This window comes from Aquarana catesbeiana, linkage group LG04 (genome assembly GCF_042186555.1).
Source record: "Aquarana catesbeiana isolate 2022-GZ linkage group LG04, ASM4218655v1, whole genome shotgun sequence".
NCBI classification, from domain to species: Eukaryota; Metazoa; Chordata; class Amphibia; order Anura; family Ranidae; genus Aquarana; species Aquarana catesbeiana.
Window position 1 is genome coordinate 590,826,467 of NC_133327.1, and position 27,231 is coordinate 590,853,697.

At 39.5% G+C, this 27,231-nt stretch overlaps 1 protein-coding gene across 1 annotated transcript in view; it reads right to left on the reverse strand.

The window, feature by feature from the left end:
* Positions 1-238: 238 nt before the first annotated feature.
* SNX5 (sorting nexin 5) overlaps positions 239-27,231 on the reverse strand; it is a 95,368-nt gene continuing 68,375 nt past the window's right edge. Inside the window, exons 9-13 of the mRNA XM_073628162.1 lie at positions 13,456-13,495; positions 13,255-13,341; positions 12,997-13,156; positions 8,910-8,995; positions 239-582 (exon numbers count right to left, since the gene is read on the reverse strand). Of these exons, the coding sequence (XP_073484263.1) occupies positions 532-582; positions 8,910-8,995; positions 12,997-13,156; positions 13,255-13,341; positions 13,456-13,495 (424 nt within the window). The 3' untranslated portion in view covers positions 239-531. The remainder of the gene's footprint in view (positions 583-8,909; positions 8,996-12,996; positions 13,157-13,254; positions 13,342-13,455; positions 13,496-27,231) is intronic.

A 27,231-nucleotide genomic window follows, 5' to 3' on the forward strand; every position in this document is an offset into this window, starting at 1 on the left:
TACACAAGTTCGTGGTTGCTATGCATGTATTACTACAGTTGCACATTTAAATTTTGCTTAATTAAAATAAAGCTATAGCAAGTGAAAAATCCTGAACAGTGAATTTAGAAGAAAAAATAAAAAATCTGAACCATTTACAACTGTATTGGGTTAATTAACCATGCTTGATTATATTGCAATTCTTTTTACACTCTTCAAAAGTAACAGAAGAAAAAATATAGCTCAAAAACAGTGTATGTATTTATATTAATATATACAATAAAGCAAAATTTATTTTTCCAAAAATTCTGCAAATAAGAAATTTGAAAATAGATGCTGAAGCTCATTACCAAAAGGACTAAAGACATTTTTTTTTGTTTTAAGAGACATACTTTTAAACATTTCCAAAGTTATTAACAAAATATATTTTAGATCATGACAATCTTCCATCTTTTTGAAGATCATGAGTGAAAATACAGCTGCTCTTCTTGCAGATGTATCTCGACTTTCCAAATGTGATCAGTGCTTTCAGGTCAAATCATCCCATTGGGTTTAGCTGTTCTTGAAAAGGTCAATGCAGCTTTGTAGTAATGAGATGTTATTCTGTTAAAATCAGAAAAAAAAAAACAAAAAACGACAGTACTAGTTACACACAGTGCATCAAATAAGTATTTGTATAATGAATATACTTATGACACAAGCTGATTTGTTAGCATGAAAAAAGGCTTATGCCATTAAGAGTTGCAAGAAAAAGAATACATTCATAAACCGCAAGCATATGCAACTGTGCCAGCACTGAAGAAGTGTACGGGCGGTGTTGAAATGTATTCTTTAAAGGCCTAAAGGCCCACAGGTCATAAAAGATGAGCATAGTGCTGCTGATCATAGCTTATGCATAGAATAAATATGTATACTGGGTTAAAAAGGAAAAAAAAAAAAAAGTTTAATTTTTAAAACCCTACACTAGGTAGCAGTAAAATTTACCCTTGCAGTGGGGCCTCCTTATGCTGCAAGGGTTAAAGCTGAAGTTTAGTAAAAATTTTCTTTTGGGATACAGCACCATATACATTAGGCATGTGTATGGCAGGCACGCAGTGTAAATTTCCAGATTAGGAGATGCTGTTAACATTCACAGCACTGGAAGACAGTAATTCCGGGTAATATCAGAAGGCTGTAAAGGGAACACAGCATCGAAGGGTTTTAAACAGAAGCAGGTGCTTTCATCTTCTTCCAGTATTCCTTCTGGGTTTGGACACTTCAACCACTCCAGTGGCTGGGCCGAAAGGCCGTCACTCTGACGCAGGTGTGGCTCAGGGTTCATTTACAGTGAAAGGAAGGGAGCAGCAGTTACGAAAGATAAATATGGTCTCTTCTCATAAAAATCCCACATAATCAAAATTAAAGTGAGGGGCAACACTCCCACTAAATAAAACTAACAAATTGTTAAAATATATCAAATCTAGTCTATTCATGAATTGCACTCCATGCAAAATGCTGCGAAAACAAAACTGAAATACAATAATGCAAATCAGTCCTGCACCCAACAGTGCACAATAAGTGACAATCTCTTCACTTCTTCTCGTGACTTGAGCTCATCCACCACCAGGTGGAAAATCTGTTCACCTGCGACACCTTCAAAACACTCATCTGTGTCCTCCAACTGGTTTTGATTCCAAAAACGGCATAGGGAAATGCGTTTTTCTGGATATTTTTGTTGTTATTCTGTCGCTCACTGTTACTGGATATTTTTGTTGTTATTCTGTCACTCACTGTTAAATTAAACCTACTGATAGACTGATCATTTTTTTGTGAGTGGGAAAATGTACAAAATCAGCAGGGAATCAAATACTTTTTCCCTCATTGTACCTCTGGATGGAGACTCCCGATTTCACACCAGCTTGTATATCCACCTTGTATTATATGGGACAAAAGGGCAACATCATAGTGCTCTCTCATATATATATATATATATATATATATATATATATATATATATATATATATGATTATCCCCCTCTAATTAAAAACACTTACAGGAAAGACAATACAATGCGCTTTAAAATCTGACTGCCAGCCAGCTCACAACTTCACTTGTACACAGGCAGTGGCGTGACGTCAAGGGTTCAGCTCCTGGAGAAAATAAGCCTGTGACGTCACGCCACCACTATTGTACGAGTAAAGTGGCTCACTGGCTGTCAGATTTTAAAGCGCATTGTACCATTACTCCTTTAAGTGTTTTTAATTAGTGGGGGGATAAATCCTTTTTTAAATGGAGAGCACTAGGATGTTGCCCTTTTTTCCCATACAATACCATGGTGGATATCATACGAGCTGGTGTGGAATCAGGAATCTCCATCCAGAGTCTAAAGCCTTGTACACACGATCGGATTGTTGGCCAACAAAACCGTGGACTTTTGTCTGAAGGGCGTTGGCCCAAACTTGTCTTGCACACACGCGGCACACAATTGTTGGCCAACAATCATGAACATAGTGACGTACTACAAGGTTTTTTCAGCTCTTTAGCACCACCCTTTGGGCTCCTTCTGCTAATTTCATGTTCGTATAAGTTTGGCGAGTGTTGATTTGCACTTTTCATTTAGTTTCTGAATAGCCGTTCGTCAACCAGACATGTTGCGGAATCGGAGGAGATAACGTGTTATTGCTTTGACATTATTTTTTGATTGAATGATTTGATATATTTTCTATATTTTTGGATGCACGGAATAGATAGATTTTACTTGCATTTTTTTAATGCACACTAAAAAAATTTGTGGAGAATACTACTTGGCTATGTGTTTTACTTCAAATGACAGTTTGGGAGTAGGCAGTTACATTTTAAAAAATACAATGTAAAATTGACAAGGGACACCAACATAGTTGTATCTTTGATCTTAAAAACTACGGGATAATGGTGTTGTGGTAACTTGCCAAAAAAAAAAAATATATATTATTCTTGATATCACTTTGAAAATTTGTTTGCAATAACGCCATCAGTATCACGAGCAAAGCAGCTTCATTATTATCCCATTAAAGAGATTTCATAATTTGCCACGTCACGAATGTTAATTCTCCATTATGAACGCTAGTTTACAAGACCGACCTCTTCTGGCTCGTCCTTGCTACCGAACATGTGCGTCTGTACTTTGGTCCGACCGACTTGTGTACACACGCTTGGAAAATCCGACAACAGACATTTGTCCGCGGAAAATTTTAAAACCGGCTATCCAACATTTGTCCACGGAAAATCCGACAACAATTGTCCGATGGAGCATACAAACGGTCGTATTTTCCGCCAACAGCATGTCATCGCACATTTCCCGTCGGAAAATCCGATCGTGTGTACGCGGCTTAAGAGGCAGAGAAAAATGAGTACTGTCCGTGATGCTTTTTTATTTGCACTAACATACAATTTTTCATGACAAGCTTTCAGGGTATGTCCCCTTCTTCAAGGTCCAAGCAGTACTGATTCACAATTTTTTAAGCAGAATGTTAAAAAAAACAACTCTGAACTCTTTCAAGTGGCAAATTTAGAGGCCATTATATTATTCCATTAATGCACATACCCATTTCTTCTACTAATGTCAATGAGTGCAGGCTGACACTTGGTTCAGGCATGTGCAGGAGGACCAGTATATCTTAGTTTGTTTACAACTGCCATAGAGTTCACCCATGCCTGTTTTAAGACCCAGGCTGTTTGAGCTTTGAGGTTTAACCACTTGAGGACCGGGCCTATTTTTCAGATTTTTGCTAGAAAATTACTTAGAACCCCCAAACATATATTTTGTTTCAGACACCCTAGAGAATGAAATGGCAGTTGTTGCAATACTTTATGTCACACCGTATTTGCACAGAAGTCTTACAAGCACACTTTGAATTAAAAAATAAAGCAGTAAAGTTAGCCCAATTTTTTTATATTGTGAAAGATAATGTTACGCTGAGTAAATTGATACCAAACATGTCATGCTTCAAAATTGCATTTGCCTGTGGAATGGTGACAAACTTTTTCCCTTAAAAATCTCCATCGGCAACATTTACAAATTTCTACAGGTTACCAGTTTTGAGTTACAGAGGAGGTCTAGGGCTAGAATTATTGCTCTCACACCAACGATTGCGGTGATAACTCACGTGTGGTTTGAACACGACTTTCATATGCGGGCGCGACTTACGTATGAGTTTGCTTCTGCGTGCAAGCTCGGCGGGGTACTTTAACTTATTTTATTTTTTTTCCTTATTTATTTTAAGTTTAGTTATTTTGACACTGTCCTTTATAAAAAAAAAAAAAAAAATTGGGTCACTTTTATTACAAGGAATGTAAACATCCCTTGTAATAGAAAAAAAAGCATGACAGAACCTCTTAATTGTGAGATCTGGGGTCAAAAAGACCTCAGAACTCATATTTACACTAAAATGCAATAATAATAAAAAAAAAAATTCCCCTTTAAGAGCATTAAGCGGAAGTGACGTTTGACATCACTTCCGCCCTCCAATGCTATGGAGCTGAGCAGGGGCCATCTTTCCCTCACTCTGCATCCAGGCAGTGAGGGGAGGGGAACCGATTGGCTCCGCCGCTACCGACGGCTCCGGAACATGGGAGGGGGCCCCCTCTCCCGCCCCCGGATAAAAGTAGGCGAATCTCTAGGACAGTCCGCCGTTTTTAAAAATAATCGGGCTTATGGCAGCTAGCTGCTGCCATAACAACGGTATTTAACCTCAAAGTAGCGACGTATAACAGTGGCTGGTCCTCAAGTAGTTAAAATGTTCAGCCAATAAAATATTTGATGAAACATTTTCAGATTTATTGGTAGGAACCCTGGGATTCCGCTCTCAAAACTCCATCAACTGGCCCCCTCAGTTCCCAGACATTTACAGAGTTGTTAAAATAAAAAAATAAAAAAAGAAGAGGTGATTTTACACTGTGGTAAACATGGTACTGTCACAACTTTGAGACAGGTTGATGTCATGAATTTCAAAATTACCTTTATTTTCTTAAAGTGGGGTTCCTATTTAAAAAAAAAAAATTTGAAAAGTCAGCAGCTACAAATACTGCAGCTGCTGACTTTTAATCGGACACTTGCCTGTCCCAGGGTCCAGCGATGTGGGGGAACGAAGCCCTGCTCGTTCCCCCCTCCGCTCGGCGACGCCAGCATTTTAACTGGGCGCCCGGCTGTGGCTTCACAGCCGGGCACCCACTGCGCATGGGCGAGCCGCGCCATCACTGGCCCTGTAATTATATGGGATCGGTCACGTGTCCCAGATGATTGACAAGAGGGAGGGTGGAGAGGCGATCTCCATTCCTGCGCCGAGGGAAGTGATGTCACCAGCCCAGGCACCGAAGGAGGCAGACTACGAGGGACCCCCTAGCAACAGCCATTTAGAGGCGAGTATTAAAAAAAAAAAAAAAGGGTTTTTTTTAATATTTAAGCACATTACTAATTTTTTTTTGGGGGGGGTGGAACTCCATTTTAACTACTTCCAGCCCAGATCAAATGCTGACATTTCTCTGCCACATGTAAAAATCATAATCTTTTGCTAGAAAGTTACTCAGAACCCCCAAACTAAAATCTAAATTTATAATATAATAATAGTTTATAGTAATAATTTAGATCTCTCTCTCTCTCTATATCGATATACCTATATTACACACGCATATAGATTTTTTTTTTTTTTTTTTAAGCTGGGGCCCTAGACCTAGAGAATAATATGGTGGGTAGAGGTCGACCGATATGGGTTTTTCTCTGGCCGATGCCGATGCCGATATTTAGAAATCGCAGTGGCCGATGGCCGATATGTGATGCCGATTTTTTTGGGCCGATATATTAGGCCGATTTTTTTTTTTTTTTTTTTTTTCCCCTTCATCTCATAAAATCTAACATTTAGACTCCTTTCACAATGGGGCTTTTTTCAGGCGCTTTTGGGCTAAAAATAGCGCCTGTAAAGTGCCTGTAAAACGGCTCCCCTGCAGTCTCAGTGTGAGATCCCGAGTGCTTTCACACTGAGGCGATGCGCTGGCAGGATGTTAAAAAAAAGTCCTGCAAGCAGCATCTTTGGAGCGGTGTATACCACCACTCCTGCCCATTGAAATGAATGCACACCGCTGCCAAAGCGCCTGCAAAGCGTTTCGGCAGCGGCGCTTCAGGCGCGCATTTAACCTCTTCCTCGGCTGCTGCTGGGTTATAAGCTCCCCGCTAGCAGCCGAATAGCGCCGCTAAAATGACGGTAAAGCGCCGCTAAAACTAGCAGCGTTTTACCGTCAACGCATGCCCGCTGCAGTGTGAAAGCAACCTAAAGTGATACAGAAATTTTTTTTACATTTAAACATTTATTAAACAAAACAAACCTCCAATCAGTTCACTTGTATGTAGAATTTAGATTAAAAAAAATATAAAAAAAAAACTATATCTTAAAAATTAATACACAAAAACAGGTAATCAAAACTTTTGGACAAAAAAAAATGGGCTAACTTTACTGCTTAGTTTTTTTTTTAAATTTATTAGTGTATTTTTTTTTAAAAATTGCGTTTGAAAGACCGCTGCGCAAATACCGTGTGACATAAAATATTGCAACAACCGCTATTTTATTCCCTAGGGTCTCTGCTAAAAAAAATATATATAATGTTTGGGGGTTCTAAGTGATTTTCTAGCAGAAAATACAGGATTTTTACTTGTAAGCAACAAATGTCAGAAAAGATTTAGTCTTTAAATGGTTAAACTGAAAACTTCTCCACGGAGTTCAGTCTATTGATAAAAAAGAACTTGAAGAGATACAAATGTATCTTCTTATCAGACTTGGCAGGCTGCCCAGAGGAGGAGAGAAGATAACTTTCAGGCAACTTGCATTGACTTATATTACAGAAGTCATTTGCAAGTCACGGCTGAAGTTATAATCGGCCTTTTTTATCAGCACAATCGGCCGATGCCGATTAAGTAAAAAACGCCAAATATCGGCCGATATATCGGCCGGCCGATATATCGGTCGACCTCTAATGGTGGGTGTTGCAATTTTTTTACGTCACATGGTATTTGCACAGCAATATTTCAAATGCAATTTTGGAAAAAATGTACACTTGTTAATTTTAATGCAAAGCAAATATATAACCCAATTTATTTTTTAATATAAAATATGTTATACCGAGTAAAGATACCCAACATGTCAGACTTTAAAATTGTGCACACTCGTAGAATTCACTTCCACGCGTGAGCACAGAAGGGAAAGGGTGCTTAAAAAAATATACATATTTTTATACTGTCCCTTTACATTTCTTGTAATGGGAATAGAAAATTAAACAACTCTTGTGATAGAAATAAGGCATGGCAGGTCCTCTTTATGGAGAGATCTGGGGTCTATACCCCACCTTCCCTAGAAAGCATGCGTTTAACCACTTTCCCTCTGGAAGATTTACCCCCTTCATGACCAGGCCCTTTTTTGTAATACGGCACTACGTTATTTTTAAGGACAATTGCGCTGTCGTGCGACGCTGTACCCAAATAAAATGTGTCCCCCCCCCCCCCACAAATATAGCTTTCTTTTGGTGGTGGTATTTGATCACTTCTGCGTTTATTTTTTCGCGCCATAACAATAAAAAAATAAAACATTTAAAAAAAAAATATTAAATAAAATACATTTACTTTCTGCTATAAAACGTATATAATAAAAAATTAAAAAAAAATAAAATAAAATCCAACTTCTTTAATTCAGGCCAATATGTATTTGGCTACATGTTTTTGGTAAAAAAAACAAACAACCTAATAAGCATATATCGATTGGTTTGTGCAAAAATTATAGCATCTACAAAACTATGGGATATTTTTATTAATTTTTTTTCTTTACTAGTAATGGTGGCGATCAGGGACTTATAGCGGGACTGCGATATTGCGGTGCACATTCCCGGGACTGACACTTTTTGGGCACCAGTGAAAAAAAATATGCACTGTACTAATGACACTGGCTGGAAAGGAGTTAGCTTCAGGGGCAAACAAAGGGTTAACTGTGTGCCTGACCAGTGTTTTTCTAAACCGTGGGAGGTGCTTTTACACTGCTTTGCAGAGACACAGGATCTATACCTCCCCCCCGCAGAACGGCGATCTGCCTTTTTTTTACATGAACAGATTGCAGTTCTGTCTCTGTGGCTGATAATCGGCACCCTCCCCCCCACCCGGAAGTGCAGGATCACACACACACACACACACACACACACACACACACACACGTGATCCTGAGCACAGTTTCTGCCCTGTAGCAACTGCTATAGGGTGGTCAGCAAGTGGTTAAAAATTTGATATGTTTTCTATTGTGAATAAAACATGGTTTTATGCGATTTGTAAGTCATTGCATTCAGTTTTTATGTATATTTTACACAACGACGCAACCCTTTTGAAATTGTGGTCCTGCCAAAAATACAGTGCAGTCCTGTGCATTCGGCAATTTTATTTCAAGCTGTCTCATCTTCCTGCCCAGGTTACCTCTGTAAACTAATACACCTTCCCCACTCATGTTATGGAGATGTGGAGAGGGGTACTATATAATTAACATGCTTTCTGTTCTAGGGGGACACAGATACAGTACAGTGAGTGCTGTCTCCCTAGGACAGGAAGTTTTACTGGCAGAATTACTAGATGAAAAAAAATAAAATGAAAAAAATAAAAGAAAAAACAAAGAAAAAACAGCTAATGCAGCCACCACATCTTTAGATCTGTAAGCTGCAAGATATTACATTTTATGCTTGGATTTAGATACACTTTAATAGTGCTATAAAAAAACAAACAAAAAAAAAAACAGCTAGACGCCTTTCAGCAAGCATCAAGTAGTGCTTAAGCCTACTTGTGGCTCCTCTAGATAAGGCTCTATAGTTTCTTTTATATACGATACGTTGCATTGTTTTGTGATTACAGTGTTTACAAGAATAAGGTATTATATGGGTGCTGGTAACAAACCTTGGCATGCTTAATTTCTAGTTCTGACATTTCTACAAGGTTTTTCCGAAAGGCAGACACTCTCTTTTTCTTGAATCCAATAAGCTCTGCAAAACAAGGTCATTGTAACACATAAAAAAAAAAAAAAAAAAGCACAATACAATGTAGGCATTTAATCTTTAGATTATTATAATGCAGGGGACTCCTGTGTAGAAAAGAGCTGTAGGTCAAACACACTGCTCAATACAGAACGCCTATTTCACCCCTTTTACTTAGGATACATTAGGAGTCTGGGTATTCATTACACTATAGGTGTTTTCGCATGTATACCATTTATATCCTAACTAGGACACATTAGATCCCGCCCCTATTTCGTATGGCAGTAAAGTTATTGATCGCAATTACTGCCAGCACCTCTGTTATAACACTATATACCACCCAGTGTGTGTTTCTTTTAACTTCTGCAGCTAAATACTTTATTTCACATCACCAACATGTAGTCACATGACTTCCCGGCTGACAGAGGAGAATCTCAGGCCCCATTACTGTAATGCTTAGGTCGAGGAAGGAGAGCGGCAGGTGGTCACGTGACAGCACATCAGCAATGAAAAAAGGTATTTAGCTGCAGAATTTAAACTTAGCGCCAGCGTTTCCTGGCCCTTCAAGAGGTTTATGACGTCGGGAGGCGGGGCTTAAGATCACGTGAAAGCCAGTCACGTGATCTAAGAACTCCCAATCGCAAGGAGCGATCAGGAGCTGTTAGGCGACAACTGTGCATGCTCTTGGCTCAGGTGTATTGGCAGCAATTCACAAATATACAGCCCCTTGGTGCTTCGGATCAAGCGCCAAGAGGCTGCATATGCGTGTACCCCCGGCGCCAAAGGGTTAAAGAAAAAAAAAAATAAAATTATAGACATTGTGTAGTTTAGCTTGTTTTAGCAGAGGGGCTGGCAGTAATTGTGTGCAGACATTCAGTAATTTCTTTTAATCTTTCCATCTTAAATCTACCCTTGTTGTTTTAACTTTGGATAGTAAAACATTTTTTTCTGCAGTAAATACCTTATACAGCCCACTTCCTGTTTCTGTTCATTAGCCTAGACCTATGACATCATGCACAGCCCGCTGTCTAACTCTCGTGAGAGTTTGCCAGTAAGGGAGGGGGGGGATAAGACCTAAGAGGGCCAATGAGAGCTGCAGGGCTGCAAAGCTGGAGGTATGCCTGTGTGTGTCTGTGTAAATCCAGGAAGTGAACAGGCAGCAGCTTCAGCCACCCACAGTTAAATGGTTGAAGCCAGACTTAGTGGAGGGAGATTTCTACAGCATATTTGGCAAGTACAGAATCACAGTATATATAAAATATGCAAAGTGGTTGGAGAGAAGCTTCAGAACAGCAAAGATGTTTTTATTACAAATTATGTGAGCAGACTGAAGTTCCTCTAACTACAAAGATAGTTGTAAAGGTATGTTTATGTGAGCTGGTCATACAAGTCAATGGACATGCAAAAGTCGCTTACAAGATCTGAGACCGGTCCAACTCACTTAAATGCAAAAGCATCTCAAACTGATCCCCAAAGCCAATTAAATGCTCCCGCGCGCTGCATCCGCCCAATAAAGATTATTATGCAAACAGTGAATCTAGATTAATGTACCGTACTCCTTTGACACTCAAAGTTTGTACATTGAGCTAGAGGAAGAGTCTGCAGGAGCCTAGGATTGCACCTGTAATTCCAGATCACAAGTGCAATTTTTTTTTTTTTGCAGAAGGTAGGACTTAACCCAGGGGCCGAAAATCATCCAAAAAACGGTCAGTTCGACAGGAACCAGACAACTTTTAGGCTCACGTGTACAGCTGTCTGTTCTAGAGAAGCTGGTCTTACGACCGCTATCTGTCAATCGGGCATGCTGAAAAACTAGCATCCGACCAGCATCTGATCACTGCTGGCAGCCAACATAAAGGCACAGCAGGGAGATTGCTACACCAATATCGCTTGTATTAGTTTGACGACCCCCCCCTCAGCCAGCTGGGTTGACAAAAAAACAAACAAAAAACCCCTTCTAGTGTGTACCCAAGCTTTAAATGAACGAAGCCTATTGGGTTGACATTGTTTTTTTGTTTCCCATCCCCATAGCTGGTTAAGCACTTTCCAGAGAAAACAAAAAAAAACTCAGAAAACATAATTGTCCCTCTGGGGTTAATCCCCCTACTCCCTCCCTTCTCTTTCTTGCTCCTGCTTTGCTCTCCTTTCCTCTCCCTCTTTCTCCTTAGTTGATTTTTGCTGGCTCCCTTGGCTGGATTGGTGGGCTTTCCCATTTTATCCCCCCTTATCTTCTTTCTACCAGCAGGGGACTTCAAACATGGGGCCACATCTCCCTAACCATTTTCACATCACCAGCAAGATGATCTGTGACTTATTAAAGCCTTCTTGGTCATTTTTCAGAGAATATGAACAAAAAAACATTTTTCACTCATGGTTAGTGTTCGGCTGAAGCCATTTATCATCAACTGTGTTTATTCTTTAAATCATAATGGCAACATAAACTAACCAAATGACCCTGATCAAAAGTTTACATACCCTGGTGATTTTGGCCTGATAACATGCGCACAAGCTGACACAAAGGGGTTTGAATGGTTATTAAAAGGTAACCAACCTCACCTGTGATCTGTTTGCTTGTAATTAGCATGTGTATATAAAAGGTGAATGCATTTCTGGACTCCTGACAGACCCTTGCATCTTTCATCCAGTGCTGCACTGATGTTTCTGAATTCTGAGTCATGAGGAAAGCAGAAGAATTGTCAAAGGATCTGCAGGAAAAGGTAGTTGAACTGTATAAAACAGGAAAAGGGATATAAAAAGATATCCAAGGAATTGAGAATGCCGATCAGCAGTGTTCAAACTCTAATCAAGAAGTGGAAAATTAGGGGTTCCGTTGAAACCAAACCACGATCAGGTAGACCAACTAATATTTCAGCCACAACTGCCAGGAAAATTGTTTGGGATGCAAAGAAAAACCCACAAATAACTTCAGGTGAAAACAGGACTCTCTGAAAACATGTGGTGTGGCCGTTTCAAGGTGCACAATAAAGGAGGCACTTGAAGAAAGATGGGCTCTGTATGGCCGAGTCACTTACAATGCACCAAACAGCACAGAGACAAGCCTCAAAGGTACACAATTCCTACTGTGAAACACGGAGGTGGATTGCTGATGTTTTGGGGATGTGTGTGCTACAAAATGCACAAGAAATTTGGTCAAAATTGATGGCAAGATGAATGCAGTATATTATCAAAAAATACTGGAGGAACATTTGCATTCAGACAGGATGCTGCACATGCTTGGACATTCCAACATAACAATGGCAAGGTCAACCTGTCATTGGCTACAGCAGAATAAAGTGAAGGTTCTGGAGTGGCCATCTCATTCTCCTGACCTCAATATCATTGAGCCACTCTGGGGAGATCTCAAAACGTGCAGTTCATGCAAGACAGAATTTACAGGAACTGGAGGCTTTTGGCCAAGAGGAATGGGCAGCTTTACCATCTGAGAAGATAAAGAGCCTCATCCAAAATACTACAAAAGACTTCAAAGCTGTCATTGATGTTAAAGCGGCAATACAAGGTATTCAGAACTGGGGTATGTAAACTTTAAATCATAATGACAACAGAAACTACCCAAATGACCCTGATCAAAAAAAAGAGTAAACACATATGATTGATAATAAATGGCTTCAGCCAAACACTAACCATGAGTGAAAGAAAAAAGTTAGTGTCATCATTCATATTCTCTGAAAAATGGCCAAGAAATCAAAAATTCTGCCAGGGTATGTAAACTTATGAGCACAACTGCAATTGTCTACTTATGTACATCGCAATTTCTCCTTTCACAGATGCCCACATGTATTCCCTTGTCAGTAACTTTTAGGAGAACTTCGCATAATCTGAAAAGGGTAGGAAAAAAAAAAACAAAAAAAAAAACAAATGTCACCTTAAGAAGCAAAATGTCAGTAAACACTTTTTCTACATATTTCCTGCCAGAAGCCAGGGAGAATGTTAACATCACAGATGGAGTTAGTGAAGTACAGGACGTGGAAGCTGAAGCAGCACTCATCTACCTTGCTTTCCAGATTCTGAGAGCTTCTCAAATTTCTGGCAGCTCTCTTGCTGATGCAATTCGGCTTGCTTCACGTCTTTGCTTTTTAACCGAGCTTTATCGAGAGCTTTATTGGAATTTTCATATTCCACCTGACTTTTTGTCCTCCTGTGCAAAAGGTCCTGTAAGAGGAATTGAACATTACACAAAAACCCACTTCTATTCATCCTGCAATTTTTCTTTTAACATTACTGAAAATTCTGGAATAAAAATGAATTACCTTGGCTGCCTCAATATTAAGCACATAGTATCTTAAGAGCTCAGAAAGTTTTAAGTCTTCATCTGATGCAACCCTTGCTTCTACTTTCTGCAGGCAGATTGTGACAACACACACAGATAGTCACAAAGCACAATCAGACACACTTGGCATTATGCAAAAAAAAGTTAAAGAACAAAAAAAAAAAAAAATAAACAAACTTACTTTGAGCTTTTCAAATAACTCTGCAAGTTTAAGTAAGGATCTGGAAAGAAAACACATTTGACATATTAGTACTGATAACTAAAAAAACATTCACTGAAATAAAAGTGTGTTCACCTGTTCTTAACCTTAAAGTCAACTCGTCACAAAAGATGGCATAAAATGAAAAGAATAGGTTACAGTCAGCATACACTGTTCAGCTATAACTTTATGACCAACGAATCATACAATACCGAGTAGGTCCCCCTTTTGCCACCAAAGCAGCCCTGACCCATTGAGGCATAGACACCATTAGACCTCTAAAGGTATGCTGCGTTATCTGGCAGCAAACCATCAGTGGCAGATCCTTTAAGTCCTGTAAGTTGTGAGGTGGGGCCTCCATGGATCAAGCTGGTTTTTCCAGCACATCCCACGAATGCTTGACTTGGCCTTCAAATTTTCCAGATCTCAACCCAGTCAACACCTCAAATTCATGGTTGTGCACCTCAAACCATTCTAGAACCATTTTTGCAGTGTGGCAGGGCACATGATCTTGCTGAAATAGGCCATTGGGGAATACGGTTTCCATGAAGGAGTATACTTGGTTAGCAACAATGTTTAGTTTAATGGTACGTGTCAAAGCAACATCCACGTGAATGGAAGGACCAAGGATTCCCAGCAGAAGATTTCCCAAAGAACCCTCCTGCTTCTTCCAGCTTGCCTTCTTCCCATACTGCATCCTGGTGCCATCTCTGATAAAAGAAAACTTGCTGCATAAGACCAGGCCACCTCTTTCCTTTGCTCCCTGGACCAGTTCTGATGCTCACATGCCCATTGTAGGTGCTTTTGGCTGTGGACAAGGTAGAGCTGCACAATTCTGGGCAAAATGAGAATCACAATTTTTTTGCTTAGGAAAAAAAAAAAAAAAAAAATCACAATTCTCACGGCGTAAAATCTTTCACATTATACAAAAAAAATTGGGCTAACTTTACTGGGGTTTTTTTTTTTTTAAATTCATTAAAGTGTAATTTTTTCGCGAAAAATTGCATTTGAACGACTGCTGCACAAATACAGTGCGACATAAAATATTGCATCAACCACCATTTTATTCTCTAGGGTCTCTACTAATATATATATATATTTGGGGGTTCTAAGTATATTTGTAGCAAATGTCAGAAAAAGGTTTAGTGTTTAAGTGGTTAAACTTTCCTCATTTTCACACAGAGTATATATTTATTTGACCTAAGGGACAAATTGTTACAATGTTTCTACTTAAGTTCCACTGCTAAAGAATGTTGTAATTCTTGCCTGGCTTTTTCTTTTCCTTTCTTTTGACAGCTGGCAGCTTTAGCAGAGCAGAAAGAATTCTCTGCATAGAAAGAATCGGGAAACACTTTTTTCAAGATCGCGGGGGGAGAGAAAAAAAAAAAAAAAAAAATATCGCATTAACGATTCTTAACAATTAATCGTGCAGCTCTAGGACAAGGTCAGCATGGGCACCCTGACAGGTCTGTGGCTACACAGCCCCATTATGCAACAAACTGCAATGTCCATTTTTAATGCTTTCAATACATCAACTTCAGGGACAACATGTTCACTTGCTGTCCAACATATGATCGACTTTCAGATGCAACTCTGAGATAACCAAGGTTATTCATTAAACTTGACAGCGGTCAAAAAAGTTATGGCTGATTGGTGTATACCAAAAATGTTGAAATGATCATTAGAACCAGAGAAAGCGCCAGCTAAAGTTTTATGCATATCTTGATCCCACCAGAGCCACCCTTACATGCCTGCTTGTGGCCTACAGCTCTAAATGAGGACGTTACCTGTGTGGACATGCACAGGCAGCTGGGAAGGATGCTAAAAAGATCGAACCACCTAATGCTGCTCCTCCATGGGAAGTAATTGCCAGCAGAGGCAGCGCTGTCAGGAGAGCTCGACTGGCATTTGTTGTCCTTTCAGCAGAGTCCTCACAATGACCAAAGAGGCTCAACATGCGCAGATGCATACTAGCACAATATGCGTTACCTTGCACTGAGGATTTTCAATTTTTTTTTGTTTATTGTAAGTCTAATACCGCTCCAAGTGTTAAAGTGGTTGTATATCCTATTCATGGAATTCTCTGATACATGAGATAAACTTGAGCTAAAAATTTGTGTCGGGCGTGGGCTTAGAAGGAGATAAGCAGAGAGCTTGTCTATTCAGACTACAGCTCTGCATGTTCCTTTGTTCCTCTGCCTATGTGGAAGGGAGGGCACTTTGAATATGAGATTTTGGGAGAAATAAGCCTCCAAGTCATGGTCAGATTTTACACCATATGCCGGCGTTTTACTAGTTATTCAGAAATTGCAAGCCATAGCGTGCCGTGTCCACTGGAGCAACTTTCTTGTTATGGAGGAGCCTCAAGTGCAGCCCACATCATCAACCAGTTCAGCCCCGGAAGGATTTACCCCCTTCCTGACCAGAGCACTTTTTGCGATTTGGCACTGATTTAACTGACAATTACATGGTCGTGCAACGTTGTACCCAAACAAAATGGATGTCCTTTTTTTTCCCACAAATAGAGCTTTCTTTTGGTGGTATTTGATCACCTGTGTGTTTTTTTTTTGTTTTTTTTGCGCTATAAACAAAAAAAGAGCGACAATTTTGAAAATAAACGGATTATTTTTTACTTTTTGCTATAATAAACATAAAAATAAAAAATATAAAAATATATATTAAAAAAATTTTTGTATGTATTCTTCTACATACTTATGGTAAATAAAAAAAAAATCCCAATAAGCGTATATTGATTGGTTTGCGCAAAAGTTAGTGTCTACAAAATAGGGGATAGTTTTATGGCATTTAAAAATTTTTTTTTTTTAAATTGGTAATGGCGGTGATCTGCGATTTTTATCGGGACTGTGACTATATGGTGGACACATCGGACATTTTTGACACTATTTTGGGACTGTTGTCATTTATACAGCGATCAGTGCTATAAAAATGCCTTGATTACTGTGTAAATTACACTGGCAGTGAAGGAGTTAACCACTAGGGGGCGATGAAGGGGTTAAGTGTGTCCTAGGGAGTGATGCTAACTGTGGGGGGGGGGGGCTACAACTCACATGACAGCGATCACTGCTCTCGATGACAGAGCAGTGATCTCTGTCCTGCCACTAGGTAGAACAGGGAAATGCTGTGTTTACAAAAACATCTCCCCCGTTCAATCGCTCTGTGACACGATTGCCGGCGGACATAGAGTCTGCGAGACCTGCAGTCACGGAGAACGTGGCGCGCGCCCACAGCGCCGCTTAGAGGGGACGTACTTGTACGCCCTTTTGCCCACCAGTGCCATTCTGCAGACGTATATCGGCGTGCGCTGGTCAGGAAGCAGTTAAAGGTCCAAACATAAAATTCAGTGAATGTTTATTGTCAGAGATAACAGACACACAACAGGATGTAAGCGAAGACTGTAGACATAACACAGGAGATGGTCAGAGACTGTAGACATAACACAGGAGATGGTCAGAGACTGTAGACATAACACAGGAGATGGTCAGAGACTGTAGACATAACACAGGAGATGGTCAGAGACTGTAGACATAACACAGGAGATGGTCAGAGACTGTAGACATAACACAGGAGATGGTCAGAGACTGTAGACATAACACAGGAGATGGTCAGAGACTGTAGACATAACACAGGAGATGGTCAGAGACTGTAGACATAACACAGGAGATGGTCAGAGACTGTAGACATAAAACAGGAGATGGTCAGAGACTGTAGACATAACAAGAGATGGTCAGAGACTGTAGACATAACACAGGAAATGGTCAGAGACTGAAGACATAAAACAGGAGATGGTCAGAGACTGTAGACATAATACAAGAGATGGTCAGAGACTGAAGACATAACACAGGAAATGGTCAGAGACTGAAGACCTGATACAAGAAATTGCCAGGGAACACAGGGAAGCTGCAGGACACCATCGGAGACCGCAAACATGATAAACGAGTCTCATAAATCAAAACGGTGCAGCACTGTGGAATTATATCCTCAATGTGGTGATAAATAAAAAAATGTGTCAAATACTAAAGTATCAAAAGTACAGTATATCAAAATACATGTAATCAAATAGACTGATGAGTAAATATCAATATTGCACAGTGCTCCAAGCAAATACGTAGTGAGTAATGAAATCCTGTTTTAAGCAAGTCCACAGTGAAAGTAATTGATACTGAAGTTATAATGTCCAATATAGTGACTGAGTGATGATGATCCAAGCAACGATACATTGACTTCACACACATGCTCCCCGTGTGATTGTGCTCACCTCAGAGTGTGACCGCACAATTAAGTTTGGTCTGGAAAAGCAGCTGAACCACCTCTGGGCTCTGAGTATGACAGACTCTGTAGGATCCCCTAGGAAAATCTAACAATGCTTTCCTCAATTCAAGTAAAAAAAGGCTAGATAGTGCATTATCGTTTAGATATAAAATTTATTAAAGATAAAAACGTCAGGGTACTCACTTTTATGGTGCGTCCAGCACATCAATCTACAGCAAACAGAAAATATATAATCCACCCCAATAGGCTTGTAAACTTTTGTGTATCAGCAACTGCTCAGGGAGAATGTAGACGTCTCCTCAGTCACTATATGGGACATTATAACTTCAATATCAATTACTTTCACTGTGGACTTACTTAAAAACAGGATTTCATTACTCACTGAGTATTTGCTTGGAGCACTGTGCAATATTGATATTTCCTCATCAGTCTATTATTGTTTGATTACATGTATTTTGATACACTATGTACTTTCAATACTTTAGTATTTGACACATTTTTTATCACCACATTGGAGGATATAATTTCACAGCACTGCATTTTTGATTTATGTAACTTTAGTACAAACTATGGGAGTGAAATTTATCCTAGCGGCTGTGCATTGGTTTTCTATGATTATTCACCATTATTACGCACGATTATAGGTATATCATTGGTTTGGTCATTTCTTCTGGTAGCCTGCAAGATTTTTATTTATATGATATACGAGTCAGACTAGGGATATGCTTCAGGGACAGTCAGACCAGGGACCTATTACAGGAGCATGCTAAAAAAATCACTGCTCTAACAGGGAAATAGGGAAACACAGATTAGTGTCTGCAGAGGCCCAGAAGGTCGCATGTTTTGCACCAGAGCTCTACATAATGCTGCGACGAGCGCTCCATTATAGGAGAGAGTTTGGCCATATGACATGGCTGGGCTTTTCTACCAGCAAACTTCACCCCCCTTTCCCATATCCATTAGAATGAATGGAGATTCACTTAATTTAGAATCCCAATTTAAGTGAAAAGGGTTGCTTATTTGTAAAACCCATCATTGTCCTTTAAAAGTTTACCAGTGACTTTTTTAAATTAGCAGCATGGGCATTTTTTTTTTTTTGTGTAAATATTGCTATTTATGCAACAGACTGTATTTTTATCAAGGTTGAAAGTATGCAAACACCAGCTTGACCGATACTCTAGTTTGGCGTGACCTACTCATTTCACTGTTTAGTGTGCGCATGCTTTTTTAATTTTTATTAGATGCCAAAGTGGTACTAAACCCGTTAAATGATCACATTAAAACGCTTTGATAAGAGTTACATTAAAGTGGTATTAAACTCAAAAGCAAACATTTATTGTACTGCAGCTTGCTAATTCTTAGGTGTGATTGCTGCATTTGTTTTTTTTTTTTTTTTTTAAGGCTCCCTTTATCTTATTTTCACCTGGCGATCAGGCCAGCAAGTCAGTTTTTCAAAAGAACAAGCTGCCCTGCAGATGTGGCAGTTACAGTGATGAGAAACTAACACCAACAGAGGTACTTACAAATGATCAGCTTTTATATATGTAAAACCTTTATTCCAAAAAGAAAAAAAAAAAGAAAAAAAAAAAAAAAAGATTTGCTGTAACTGCTTGTAAAGTATTAGCTGCAATTTGTCTTCAATTTTTAGTGTATATAAATCTGCTAGTGCATTTAACACTCCCATCCCCTCCCCCCTATTCCGCTGTCCAAAGGTGCCCCCTGTGCTCCTTCATCCAGAGCAGAGGCACTCTAAATACAGTGTATTACTGGCCAGGTCACCAGGTGAAAACATATTGAATAAAAGGGAACAAATGCAGCCACCGCATTGCATGATTGGTAAGTTGCAATAGAATACATTTTTGATTATGGGTTTAGTACCACTTTGACATCTAATAAAAATTAAAAACAAAAAAAACCCAAAAAAAAAACCACACACACACACACTAAACAGCGAAATGAGTAGGTCACGCAAAACTAGAGTATCGGTCAAGCCAGTGTTTTCTTTGCATACTTTCAACCTTGATAAAAAGTACAATCTGTTGCATAAATAGCAATATTTAGACAAAAAAAAAAAATAACACAATGTTTCTGAATATCATTTTAGGACATCTATAATGACTGCAACTAAAACTAATGCATTATTGGTTTGGCAGTTACATTTTTTTTTTTTTTTACAAAGGACACGTCTTCACAAAGTGTTCAACACTATTTGTTCTGCCTCGGACTTTGTATTTCCCGTGGGCGGTCACACAGCGTTCAACATTTCTATTTTTTTTTCTGATTACGCAGATTGAATATTTACAATGGACTAGACTTTATAGTAAAACCTTGGATTGCGACTATAATTCCTTTCCGGAAGCATGCTTGTAATCCAAAGCACTCATATCAAAGCAAATTCCCCCATAAGAAAATATGGAAACTCAAATGATTTGTTCCACAACCATTTATTCATAAGTCCTTCAGTTTATATTCCATATAAAAAGGTTATAGCAATGTGATAGGTTGCGTAACCATAAAAAGTCCATCTACAAATGGAAGCCTCCACAAGGGGATTAGAAGCAAAATCCAGCAGGAGCTCCAGAGTATAAAAGAGAAGGAGAGGCGCCTCTAAGTGTAGCAATATGGTTACAATTAATGAAGGTACAACATTTAGCAATTCACATGGTTGATTATTAAAAGAGGCACATCTAAGTATGCAGGCATCCGGGTAAATGTGTCTGCAATCGTGACCGGAAAGACTACCTTGCAGTAGAGAGATCTCAAAGCAAGGCTTGAACTGCTCGTGTAGAGCAGCGTGGAACAGACGTCAATGGTGGTGAGGAGGATGGTCTGTGGACATCTTTACCCCGGATGCCTGTTTAATCGTCAACCATGTGCGTTTCCAAATGTTGTACCAAATACCCCCAAAAGAAAGCTCTTTTTGGAGAAAAAACCCCACAAATTTTATTGTATGTTTAATTGTCCGTTAACCACTTGCAAACCGCCTTCTGCATATATGCTGCGGCAAGGCGGCTCGGCTGCGCAAACCGACATACCTGTACGTCGGTCCGTGCATGTGGTGTTATGGGCGTGGGGGCCCTCTCGTGGGTCCCGCAGACTGGATTGTCCACCAGCCACCCGCAATAAAGAGGCAGAACGGGGACCTGCCCATGTAAACAAGGAGGATCCCCGTTCTGACAGGGGACAACTCAGATCTGCTGTTCCTAGTGATCAGGAACAGCAATCTCTGTTGTCCCAGCAAGCCCATCCCCCACACAGTTAGAACACACCCTGGGAACACAGTTAACCCCTTGATCGCCCCGTAGTGTTAACCCCTTTCCTGCCAGTGACATTGATACATCAGTGCATTTTTTTAGCACAGTCACTGTAATGTTGTCTATGGTCCCCAAAAAGTGACACCTGGGATCAGATTTGTCTGCCGCAGTCCCGCTAAAAGTCGCAGATCGCCGCCATTACTAGTAAAAATAAAAAAATTGAAAAGTCCCTAAATCTATCCCCCATTTTGTAGATGCTATAACTTTTGCGCAAACCAAATCAATATACGCTTATTTGCAATTTTTATCAAATATATGTAGAATAAAATATATTGGCCTAAACTGATGAATACATTTGTTTATATATTTTTTTTTGGATATGTATTATAGCAGAAAGTAAAACAATGCTTTTTTCAGAATGGTCGTTTTTGGTTTATAGCAAAAAAAAAAAAAAAAAAAAAAAAAAAAAAAAAAAAAAACCACAAAAAAAACAGAGGCGATCAAACACCACCAAAAGAAAGCTCTATTTGTGGGGGGGGGAGACACAATTTTGTTTGGGTACAGGGGTCGACCGCGCAATTGTCAGTTAAAGCGATGGTGCCGTATCGCAAAAAAGCGGCCTGGTCATTAAGGATGTAAATCCTTCCGGGGCTGAAGTGGTTAAAGTAACAGTGTCGCATTGTACAAAATGGCCTGGCCATGAAGGGGGGTAAATCTTCTGAAGGGCAAGTGGTTTATAGCAGTAGGCTTGAAGTAACTAAAATACATTGTGGAAATGTTTTTATGATTTCACATTTTGACCATGGATACACTTTTAAGACAGAATAGGTTTGGAGCCGAGCATGACATTCACAAAACCGCTTAGATTTTCGAATTAACGCAGCATTCAATGGCAGTGCAGGCGTGGTCAGGTGTGGGGGTTTTAATTTATTTTATGTTATATATTTTTTTTAAATGGCAGGTTCACACTATAGCAGAAAGCTGCGTTTTTCTACAATGGTTTTCTGTGGCTCCCATTTGCACTTCTACACTGTGGGGCATATAAATGCAGACATGTTGCATTGCTCTGCCCCACAGCTGTATGTGTGTCCCTGTGTTTTTATGTGCCTCTGCTGAGCTGCCATACATAAAACTGAATGAAACTGCATTTTTTTTTTTGTTTTTCTCAAAATGTCACAAAGGGGGAACCATGCCTTGGTGTTGTACAGATGCAAGAGACCGCTCTCCAGCTACAGTCACTACCCACAAAGAAAAATGGAAAAGGGAAGGGTGAACGTGCCCCTAAAGGCAGGAAGATGTAAATGAATGACCAGGATATTGCACAATAGGTAGTCCATGGAAACAATATGAAGCAGATGTATAAAAAGTGTGCCACCAGAAAAAGGTCTTACTTCTTAAAGAATGCAAACCAATTCCCTGTTTTGTTTTCACACGAGGCCTGGACAACTGGAAGTTGGTTGCGAAGTGGTGAAACACACTGCTGTGAACAGGGCCCATCATATTCCTCCATCCACATAAACTGAATGGTGAGACACTGTATTCTCACAGCAGAACCTGCCTCTGTCATAATACACTGATCAGCTGCTACCACTGATGGGTAGAAAATTGTCCAACATATCCTTGCAACAGAAGTTGATCAAGCACTCAACTTCTGCCAAGCAGGGGAGCTCATACACGGTTGAAATTTGGCCAGGTCATTTGTCGCTTACAGGTTAAAATCTATTTTTTGCTAGAAAATTACTTCGAACCCCCCCCCCCCCCAATATAATTTTATATATATATATATATATATATATATATATATATATATATATATATATATATATATATACACACACACATACACATAAACACACACACACACACACACACTGGAGTAATGCCGTCACTGCTTCAGCCACTCACATAGCTGTGAACCCGGCAGGAAGACCAGTGGAAGATAGAAGCTGTCGGCATGCGAGTCCACCTTGTCCGGTAAGAGCACCCATCTATATTCCCCCGGGTGGAGGCTACACTATCCCTGGTGTCACATCGGCCAGTCTTACGTCATCTCACTACCAAAAGTGGTTTCTTTCTAAGAGTGGATTCAAAGTCCTCCTTATTTGTGGGCTATTTGCCTTTGGACTTTGCACTCTTAATATACTAACATTTCATGTTTATATATTTTTCAATGCGCTGTAAAACATGTTGCTTTTATGACGGTTTATAGCGCTAAACTGTTTCCACATATTTCTTTGACTTTGGTTAGCGCAGTAATTTCACAAACCTTTTCACTCTTTATGGAGGGATCGGGGGTCTAAAAGACCTTACTCTAGCCGGCGGAAGTGCTAGCTAGATCGTGGATCGGGTCTCCCAGTGGGATGGGAGGCCCGGGAAGAGCAGCAGAAGAGGGGGGGGGGTGGGGGGACACACGCTTATAGCCGCATCGGGTTTTTATCCCTAAAGAGCCGACCGCCTGCTCAAAAAAAAACGGTACCAGCTGCAGGCATAATCCACGTATAACCCCTTAAAGCCCAGGCCGCATATGTGCGTACGGTCAGCGCTAAGGGGTTGAAGCTTAGTACACACAATTAAAAAAAAAATAAAATTAATATCGGATAAAAAATACCGCTTTTTAAGTGATCATCCAATAGTCTGATCGATAGACTTGCAAAAGCTCTGTACCATCACAACACTTCATCCGAAATTTTACGAAGGGACAAACATGAAATTTTTTTCTCGTACGATGCCAGGTCATTGATACCAGGGATTGACTTTACAAATCCCAAAATGTAAAAAAAGGTCATATGGGGAAAAAGGCTCTCCAGGCTAAAAATAAATGTACGGGGATTAGGAAGATCAAAGCCAGGAAAGCAACTAGCAGAGTGTCTGAGTCCTTGACTACTTGTGATAAGAGAAGTATGTAATGCTTTTACCATATGTTTCAGGTGTAGAATCAAATCAAAGAATAAACTATTTTAAAAGTAGAACTAAAAAAAGGCAAAAAACATTCTACCCCCCTGCCATTTTGGATAGTGTAAATTTTTTTTAGCCATCTGTGTCCTATTGGGGAGATTCCATAGCCAAAATAGGAAGTGAGCGGAAATCCCTCCAAAATTAGGGAATCAGAGTCACCAGAACTAGTGTCCCCATTGGAAGATTTCCCCTCTATTATTGTTATGGGGTCAACCCAAAATTTGGGATTTGCTTTCACTTTTGCTTATAACAGGACAAATAGAGTGTGAATCTCCCCAATGGGGGGGGGGGGGGGCTCACAGATTGCAATAAAAACCTGACAGGTGTTCTAATCCTTCACTCCACCCAAAACAAAAAATGTTTGCCTTTAGTTTTAAAGCCCCCAATTCCAAAAAAAAATTGGAGTGCTGTGTAAAAATCTACATAAAAACTGAATGCAATGATTTGCAAATCTCATAAACCCATATTTTATTCACAAAAGAAAATAGAAACCATATCAAAATGTTTGAACTGAGAAAATGTACCATTTTAAGAAAAAGGGTAATATTGAAATGGCTGGCAGCAACATGTCTCAAAAAAGTTGGGACTGGGCCATGTATACCATAATGTTGCATCCCCTCTTAACACTCTGTAAACATTTGAAAACAGACCAGTTTCTGGAGTTTTGGGAGAGGAATGTTGTCCCATTCTTGCCTGAACATACACTACCGTTCAAAAGTTTGGGGTCACATTGAAATGTCCTTATTTTTGAAGGAAAAGCACTGTACTTTTAAATGAAGCTAACTTTAAACTAGTCCTAACTTTAAACAAATATACTCTATACATTGCTAATGTGGTAAATGACTATTCTAACTGCAAATGTCTAGTTTTTGGTGCAATATCTACATAGGTGTATAGAGGCCCATTTCCAGCAACTATCACTCCAGTGTTCTAATGGTACAATGTGTTTGCTCATTGGCTCAGAAGGCTAATTGATGATTAGCAAACCCTTGTGCAATCATGTTCACACATCTAAAAACAGTCTAGCTCCTTCCAGAAGCTACAAAACTGACCTTCCTGTGAGCAGATTGAGTTTCTGGAGCATCACATTTGTGGGGTCAATTAAACGCTCAAAATGGCCATAAAGAGAGAACTTTCATCTGAAACTTGACAGTCTATTCTTGTTCTTAGAAATGAAGGCTATTCCATGCGAGAAATTGCAAAGAAATTGAAGATTTCCTACAACGGTGTGTACTACTCCCTTCAGAGGACAGCACAAACAGGCTCTAACCAGAGTAGAAAAAGAAGTGGGAGGCCGCGTTGCACAACTAAGCAAGAAGATAAGCACATTAGAGTCTCTAGTTTGAGAAACAGAAGCCTCACAGGTCCCCAACTGGCATCTTCATTAAATAGTACCCGCAAAACACCAGTGTCAACATCTACAGTGAAGAGGCGGCTGCGGGATTTTGGGCTTCAGGGCAGAGTGGCAAAGAAAAAGCCATATCTGAGACTGGCCAATAAAAGAAAAAGATTAAGATGGGCAAAAGAACACAGACATTGTACAGAGGAAGACTGGAAAAAAGTGTTGTGGACGGATGCCAAAGGTGTGCAATGCTGTAATTGCTGCAAAAGGAGGATTCTTTGATGAAAGCAAAGTTTGATGTAAAAACAATGTTATTTCAAATACAAATCATTATTTCTAACCTTGTCAATGTCTTGACTCTATTTTCTATTCATTTCACAACGTATGGTGGTGAATAAGTGTGACTTTTCATGGAAAACACAAAATTGTTTGGGTGACCCCAAACTTTTGAACGGTAGTGTATGCTGCTCCAAACCTGGTTATATATCTTTCATCATTGGTGGTGCCTTTCCAGATGTGAAAACTGTCCATTCTATACGCACTAATGCTCCCCCATACCATTAGAGATAAAGGCTTTTGAACTGAGTGCTGTTAAGCCGGAAGGACCCTCTCCTCCAAAATGGAGAACACAGCACCCATGGTTGCCAAAAAAATAAATTAAAAAAAGTCAAATTTCGATTTTTGACCACAAAACAGGTTTTCCCACTTTGCAACAGACCATTTTAAATGAGCTTTGGCTCAAAGACGACGGTATTTCTGGATGATGTTCAGATATGGCTTCTTTGCATGACAGAACTTTAATTTGCATTTTTGGATGACATGGCAAACAGTGTTAACAGACCGTGATCTTCAGAGGTGTTCCTGAACCCATGCAGTGATGTCCATCACAGAATCATGCCTGTTTTAAATGCAGTGACACCTGAGGGCCCAATCATCACGGGCATCCAATATCGTGTTTCAACCTTACTCCTTGAGCACAGAGATTTCTCCAGATTCTCAGAATCGTTTGATATTTATACTGTTAATTATATAAAGTCTTCGCAATTTTACATCGATCAATATTCTGAAATGGTTCAACAATTTTTAGAATGGTGAACCTCTGATCTTTATTTCTGAGATACTCCGACTCCCCAAGATGGCTCTTTTTATACCCAAATCATGTTACTGACATGTAGGCAATTAACCTTATTAGTTGCATGATGTTCTTCCAGCTTTGTTAGTACCATTTATTTTGCCAGCTTTTTGTTGCCCTGTCCCAACTGTTATGAGACAAGTTGCTGCCATCAATTTCAAAATTATCTTATTTTTTTCTTTTTTTTTTAAATTCTTTATTTGAAATAACATAAGATAAAAATGACAGTAGACATGCCATACAATAAATGCACTAGAACGCAATAGAGCATAGGACACAAGATTATAATATTGTTGCATGAAAATCTCGAATTAACCCTTATACCAATCAAACCATAAAAGAGATCCATTTTAGTAGGCCTATAACGTCTTTATTCGAGTAACCCATCTCTTGGTAAGGAAAGTACCCTGTGTCCCATATATGATATAGATTCTTCTTATATATAGCCAATATAGTGAAAAATGACACCTAGTGCTCATCAGGCTTGTTAAGAGGTCAGAAGAACCTGTTAGGCCTATTGAGAATAAAAAGATTAACGAGAGAAACGACAAAAAGAACGAAAATACTAAGATAGTAAGAGGGGGAGAGACAGAGGAGAAAAAGAAAAGGGAAAAAAAAAAAAAAAAAAAGAGGGGGAGGAAGGGGGGAGCCCACTCCAGATAAGAGGGGAGGAAAACAAGTAAGACGCAGGAGAAGACTATATGAAGGGGGAAAATAAAGGAAAAGGGAAGGGGGAAGATGCATTCCTTCCACCATACCCCACAGAGACTTTACATTGTCCTTAT